At 47.1% G+C, this 7,728-nt stretch overlaps 1 protein-coding gene across 1 annotated transcript; it reads right to left on the bottom strand.

Moving 5' to 3' along the window:
- Positions 1–2,521: 2,521 nt before the first annotated feature.
- LOC147085526 (uncharacterized) lies at positions 2,522–5,376 on the bottom strand. The gene is given in 2 exon segments (XM_085979105.1): positions 2,522–4,732; positions 4,735–5,376. Coding segments are annotated over 2 exon segments (2,853 nt in total).
- Positions 5,377–7,728: the final 2,352 nt, after the last annotated feature.

The raw sequence follows: 7,728 nt of genomic DNA, 5'->3' as shown, positions 1-7,728 counted from the left end.
TTTCCACAGGGGCGGGGGGTGATGCAGGGCTCGCCCATCTCCCCGACACTCTTTAATATTTACATAAATGAATTGGCAAAACTACTTGAACAATCTACAGCACCCGGCCTCACTCTATATGAATCCAAGGTTAAATTTCTCCTCTATGCAGATGACCTGGTTCTGCTGTCACCAACTAAGGAGGGTCTACAGCAGAACCTGGATCTGCTGGAGTCGTACTGCCAGACCTGGGCCCTGACAATAAATCCCCAAAAAACCAAAGTCCTTGTGTTCCAGCAAAGATCCAGACATCAGGGACCCAAAATAAATTTCACACTAGGAACAACCAAAATTGAACAAACCACTAACTACACATACTTGGGCTTAAAAATCAGTTCTACGGGAAATTTCCATCTGGCTGTGAATGAACTGAAAGAGAAAGCAAGAAGGGCTTTCTATGCCATTAAAAAATCAATCCAAATAGAAATCCCAATAAGCATTTGGCTCAAAATTTTCACATCAGTAATTGAACCAATTGCACTCTATGGCATGAGGTGTGGGGACCGCTAACACAACAAGAATTTGCAAAATGGGACAAACACCCAACTGAGATCCTACATGCAGAATTCTGTAAAAGTATCCTCCGGACTCAAATGAAAACCGTAAACAATGCATGCAGGGCAGAACTAGGTCAATATCCATTAATAATCACTATCCAAAAAAGAGCCACCAAATTTTGGAAACACCTAGAAATGAGCAACCCCCAATGCTATCATTACGAAGCCCTGAAATGCCAAGAGAGGTCCATAAAGAAGAACACACTCAGTCAACCAGTCCTGGGACTCAGTGAAGTAACTACTAACACTACTAACAATAACCAGCCTCAGGACAGTGACAGCGTAACACAAAGAAATTGACCCAACACAATCGTCGCTAAGCAAAAGGAAAAATATCTGTCATATTGGGCAGAAACAACAAAAACCCAAAGCAAACTCAATTGCTACTTGGCCCTAAACAGACAATACAACATGGCTGATTACCTGACCATGGTAAAGGATAGCAAACTGAGAAAAACCTTGACAATGTACAGACTTAGTGAACATAGCCTGGCGATCGAAAAAGGTAGACACAGACAGACCTGGCTACCAAGAGAGGACAGGATATGCTCTCACTGCAGTTAGGGAGTGGTGGAGACAGAGATGCACTTCCTCACAGCCTGTAGAAAATATCAGGGCATAAGGGAGAATTTCTACCCAAAATTCACAAAAATATGCCCGGAATTCAGAAATTTGAATGACGACCAAAAACTCCCATACCTACTAGGGGAAGAGAGAAATTGTGTAACATTAGCGGCACACTATGTTACAGCTTGCCATAAACAGAGGGACAACCACTAAATATAAGAATAGAATATACAAATTATATGAATGTATATTTATACACTCAGGGATATATCTGTTTATACACTGTATAGATAGATCTGTATTTTTGTGTACAACCATGAATGTTTTTCGATGCTTTGGCAACATAAAATGTACCTTGTCATGCTAATAAAGCGATTTGAATTGAATTGACTGTGTCACAGGTAGATGGAAGTTCGTGGCAGCGGGTTCTGAGATGAGTGGGTGCCCTGCCACTCGAACCAAAGGGGCTTTGAGCAACACGGGCCAAGAAATCGGATATGGCCTGAAAACGGGCGGAGTCATGGCCCAGCGTTACTTAGCTGCGTCTGGACAAAGTGGTCTAAGTAGCACGCAAAATTCATGCTGAGTGCTCTTTTACATGATTATAGTGCTGACCTGAGCACTAAACCCGCTGCTCATTGCTTTACCGCTCAACAGATGGGCCAATATCGGGTGCAGTCTGACTGCAAGTCATGTTAGGCCTCGGCTTTCTCCACTACTTAAAGGGGAGGTTCTTTGATGCAGCAGCACCTCATTGTCATTCCATTTGGAGCGCCACTTGTAAGATCACGCTGTATCAGAGTGCTCTCCTGCAGCCTCGGTTTGCTGCCACCCAAGCTCAGACTGCTGCCACCATGGCTGGGTTTACCAGTGTTGAACGGGGCTTGCAGGGTGTCACAGCCGCCCAGCCATCTGGCCACAAACAGATTGCTAGGAATGTTGAGTCACCACCTGGGGAGAGTGGCAGTGGGTCTGGGGAGCAGGAACCTGCTGCCATCTCTCAGGATGACAGCACTCCTACTCCCACCTCTGCCACTCTACCATTGCCCTTGCCGCTGCCTGTCAGCCAGCCTAGGCTGCTGCCGCCCATGCCGAGGTGGTGCAGTCTACAGCCAGGCCTTCTAGGGCCAGAGCTGCTCGAGGTCGTCCTGCAAGGCCATTTGCAGTCTCCCCCACTGAAAGTCAGCAGCCTTCCACTGGCCATTCTGCAGCCACTGGGGGAGTTGTTCGCAATTAACACAGGGCGGTAAGTTGAGCGGCGAACTCCAAAACACATGGGAAGTGCGGCAGCCACCATGTTTCCCCGAATCGGGCCTTAAGGGCCTGCGGTAAGACTGCGGATTTCTAGGCCTTGAAGCTTAACTTTCAGCAGCGGGATTCCCCTCCTTGGCCCAGTTCGAGCCTTTAATCGCTTCTCTCACTTTGACCCAAAACAATTTTTGAGCTTCAATGTCTGATGGCCACTGGATGTAGGTCTTCTTTTTCATGACCTTTCTCATCTTGTGGTAGGTTGAGAGTTCAGCATCTGGAATCTTCTCCAAGAAGATCAGGATGATGATATCTTTCAGCTCATGGAAGAGCCTGTAGCTCGCTAGCTGCAGTTCCATGGAGCACCACTCGCTGTACCGGTAGTTGCGGCTCATCACACAGATGGTCTTCCTGCTCTGGTAGATGCTGTCCACGATGTTGTCGATGATATATTTGCCCAGCTCAAAATCTCTGTGGTGGAGGCAGAGTTTGAAGCTTTGAGGTCCTCTCGTTTCCAGGTTTGGCACCAACTCTTGCAGAACCCAGTCTTCGTCCTGAGAATTATAGGAGATAAATGCATCATACCTGTAGGACTGCTGACTCTCTCCTCTCCCTCTGTGGTCATTCAACCACGATCGGAAAATATAAAACCCACACTTGATGTGCCAGTACCCTTTGCTGTAGAATATAGGGATGAACATGAACAAGATCAAGACCGGCACAGTTATATGGAACATGATCTGCCCAATGTCCAAGTAACAAACGTGAGCATCAAACTTATACAAGTATTCAGTTGACCGATCTGCACATGTTTGGTTGTAAAAATAGATAACCTGCACACTGGGGTTGGACAGGGACCAGTTTTGGAACCAACTGATGTCACAGGTGCAGGGGAACGGGTTCTTCCGTAGATCCAGGTAGGTCAGGGAGGGCAGGTGTTCCACAACCGTGCTATTGATGATCTGAATGGCGTTTTTACCCAAGAACAATGTCCTGAGGTTGGAAAGGTTTACAAAGACGTCAAGAGACATGGATTGGAGGCCGACATTTTCAAGGTTGAGTCTCTCTAGACTCTGGAGATTCTTGAAGATCCCTGGATTCAGACTGTGGATCCCATTGCAAGCATCGGGCATGGAGAGGATTCTCAAATTGATCAGGTCTTCAAATCCTTCTTTGGACAGTGACATTATATTCTCTCCTATATACAGGTCTCTTAAAGAGATGAGGCCATTGAAAAACTTTGGAGGAATAATGTTGATGCCGTAGGGTTGCTGGGCTTGTAGTTTGAGAATGTAGAGCTTTGTGAGGTTAACAAAGGGAGATGCTGCAATCAGGCCAGTGTTGTATCTGATCCGGTTACTGTCCAAGTCCAACACTCCTAATGATGGGAGGATGTCGAAGATCTCCCTGCTGATACGGGTTATACAGTTCCTATCGAGATAAAGCTTGGTCAGGTTGTGTAATCCACAGAAAGACTGGCTGGTGAGGCTTCGAATTTTGTTCCCTCCCAGGTCCAATGTGTTCAGGTTATTGAGATTTGCAAACACCTTGCTGAAAACAATTGAGATCCTGTTGTTTCTGAGATTGAGATTCCTGAGACTCCCAAGGTTGCTGAAGGTGTGTTCATAGATGTCAGTTATGAGGTTGTTGTCGAGTCGGAGCTCCTGCAAGTTGGTGAGGTTAGAAAAGGCAGCCTTGTTGATGACAGCAATGTTGTTAATGTTCAGCTTTCGGGTCCGGAGATGGGGAGCATAAGAGAAGGCGTGACTATAAATGGTGAAAATCCTGTTGTAGCGAAAGGTTAGGAGTGATAGCTTGGGAAACACCGCGACTGCCTTCCCATCCTTGTAACAGGAAGGTAACTTGATGATTCTGTTGTGCTCGATAATGAAAGAAACAACTTGCTTTCTTTTCGATGCAAATTCAAAGCACTCCACAGATGTGAGGAGATTGTGTGATAAATCCCAGCTGGTGATGGGTGGGCACTGGGATAGGGAATGGGCAGGGAGGAATAAAATCTGATTGTTCTGCAGGACCAGGCTCTTCATAGTCCTGAGACCCAGATAGTGGCACAGGTTGGACAGCTGACTCTGGTTGTGCAGCCTTAACCCAGAGTATTGAACATTCTGTAGATCCAGGTTCGCAGATTTGAGAAACTCGGTGACATTTAAGGGGTTGTTCTTGATGATCAAACACGAGATGTTCCTCAGGTCAACTTTAGAAAATTCCAAAGCATCGGAGAGTTTGTTATTGGACAGATCCAACCTGAGAATGTTGCTGAGGAAGTTCCGTTGGCAGTCAAATGTTGTGAGAGAGTTGTTATAGAGAGGGAGAGGTTTCGGAGGGAGGGTGGGAGGGCGGTTCGATGTTGCAGGGAGGCGAGTTGATTATTGCCCAGATCCAGGAGCGTCAGATTACTGAGCCCAGAGACAGCGCTCACCAGATGGGAGAAATTCTGGAGTTTATTGGAGCTTAAGACAAGTGTTTGAAGATTGTTCAATGCAGCGACGGCTTTGGGTTCAACTGTGACTAAGCGGTTGTGATGGAGCAGGAGTTGATCTAACTTTTCAAGTTCTTGGAAGCCCGAAGAGTTCAGACGAGAGATACTGTTGTAGGACAGGTTAAGGGTCAGTAGGCTGGTGAGATTACTGAACGCACCGCAGCAAACACTCTCAATCCGATTGTAATCCAGCCGCAGGGTGAGCAGCTTGGGCAGGCTGTGGAAGCTGTCCGCTTGCAGTTGGGTGAGCCAGTTGTGGGAGATGTTCAAGTGCACGGTGCTGGCTGGGAGGTCGGACACGGCACTAGAGACCTGTGTCAGGAAGCGGTGGACGCACTGAAATGTACCATTGTGGTTCGCAACCTGCATGCAGTTATTGAAAGTGTACCCGGGGACTGTGGGCACCAACACATTGCAGGAGAGGGCACAGAGAAGCAGCAGCCAGTCAACGCTCAGTCTCAACATCACAGCCTCCTTCTTCCGTCCGAGGGTTCAGATGTTTTGCAGGACCTCACTCAAGAAAAATTCCGTGGGTGTGAGATGTTTTTTCTCTGTCGCTGCCAGAACAGCCTGTAAAGTCAGAGATGGTTTACATTGTCAGTTTAGTAGAAATTAAGCAAATCAGTTAACCTGCTGCCATGGATACTCTGTTCTCCACTACTCTGAAAAGCCATTCCCATGTTTAATATTTGTGATATGCGGAAGGCTCCTTTCTGTCCAGATATTACCAGCCCCCTGAGGACCCCTTACTCCTCTGAACACCTCACGCTCTTGCATACCTCGCCCATTCCATCATCACCTGCGGCTCTCCCATGCCACGGCTACTTTCTCATTAAGATCTGCTTCCTCTTTGTATTGAAGTGCCAAAGGCCCCAGACCCTGATGACTGTGTTCTCGAATACTGAGGGAAGACAGAGAGGAGATAACAGAGGCTTTGAGGACAATGCTCCAAACATCCTGTGCACTGGTCCCCATATTACAAAACGGATATAGAGGCACTGGAGAAGCTGCACAAAAGGTTTGTACCAGAACTGAGAGGTTTCAACTATCAGGAAAGATTAAACAGGCTGGGGCTCTTTAGAAAAGAGACTGAGAGATGACCTGATAGAGGTCTTTAAAATTATGAAGGGGTTCGATAGGGTAGACAGAGAGAAGATATTTCTAGTTGTGGGGGGAGACCAAAACTGTGGGCCATATATATGAGTTAGTCACTAATTCATCCAGTAGGGAATTCAGGAGCAATTTCTTTACCCAGAGAGTGGTGAAAATGTGGAAGATGCTACCACAAGGAGTGATAGAGGCGAATGTCATTTGAGGGGAAGCTAGATAAGGACCTGAGGGAGAAAGGAATGGAAGGATGTGGTGATAGTGCGAGATGAAGTAGGGTGGGAGGAGGCTCGTGTGGAGCATAAACGCTGGCGTGGACCGGTCGAGCCGAATGGCCTGTGTCTGTGCTGTAAAATTCTATGTAAGCCTTGGATATGGAAGTTGAACCACATGCCTGCTGTTGCCAATATAACAACTCCCTTCAATCAGAGTGAAAGGGATAAATCAGATAACTACAGACCAGTCGGCCTAACATTGGTGGTGGGTGAGCTCCCAGAGAAAGAAAAAAGAAAGTATTGCATTTCTACAGCGCCTTTCATGACCTCAGGACGTCCCAACGCTTTAGCACCAATGAAGTGTCGTCATTGTTGTAATGTAGGAAATGTGGTAGGCAATTTGCGCACAGCAAGCTCCCACAAACAGCAGTGTGATAATGACCAGATAATCTGTTTTAGTTGTGTTGATTAAGGGATAAGTATTGGCCCAGGACTCAGGGGAGAACTCTCCTGCTCTTCTTCGAAATAGTGCCATAGGATCTTTAACACCCACCTGAGAGGACAGACACGGCCTCGGTTTAACATCTCATCTGAAAGACGGCGCCTCTGTGTACTGCATTGGAGTGTCAGCCTGGATTTTTGTGCTCAAGTCACTGGAGTGGGGAGAGCGAGAGTTACTCAGGGCAAGGGTGCTTCCCACTGAGCCATGGCTGATGGGAGCAGGGACTGCAGGGAGGATGAGCAACCTGGCCACAGCACCGTGAAACGGGGGGCCATTCAAGAGGGGGGAGTAAATAGAAATGTTGTAGTGGTAGGGGATAGTATTATTAGGGGGATAGATAGAGTTATCTGCAGCCGAGAGCGAGAGTCCCGAAGGCTGTGTTGCCTACCCGGTGCCAGGGTTAAGGACATCTCCTCTGGGCTGGAAAGAAACTTGCAGTGGGAGGGGGTGGATCCAGTTGTCGTGGTCCATGTTGGTACAAACGACGAAGATAGGACTAGGAAGCCGGTTCTGTTAAAGGAGTATGAGCAGCTAGGGGTCAAATTAAAAAACAGAACCTCAAGGGTAATAATCTCTGGATTATTACCTGAGCCACGAGCGAATTTGGCTAGGACAAATAAAATTAGAGAGTTAAATGCGTGGCTCAAAGACTGGTGTGGGAGAAATGGGTTTTGCTTCCTGGGACACTGGCACCAGTACTGGGGCAGGAGGGAGCTGTTCCGTTGGAACGGGCTTCACTTGGCCAGTGCTGGGACTAGAGTCCTGGCGGATCATATAACTAGAGCTGTAGAGAGAGCTTTAAACTAACTAGTGGGGGGGAGGTTCCTAGAGAGCAAATAATAAAAATGACAACAGAGAAGGTCATAGACTTAGGTAGCAGTGGGGAAATTAAAACCAGAGCGTGTCAGGAAGCGGCAGAAGGTATGGAGTAAAAGGTAAAGTAATAAAAAAGGCAAAAGCAGGAACTAAGTGTCACAAAACATATTTGAAAGT

The sequence above is a fragment of the Somniosus microcephalus genome, unplaced genomic scaffold (genome assembly GCF_052327205.1).
Source record: "Somniosus microcephalus isolate GS21.2 unplaced genomic scaffold, FLI_Smic_1.0 unresolved_chr8, whole genome shotgun sequence".
NCBI classification, from domain to species: Eukaryota; Metazoa; Chordata; class Chondrichthyes; order Squaliformes; family Somniosidae; genus Somniosus; species Somniosus microcephalus.
Note: the sequence above shows the minus strand (reverse complement) of the source record. Positions and strands in the feature narration are given on the sequence as shown.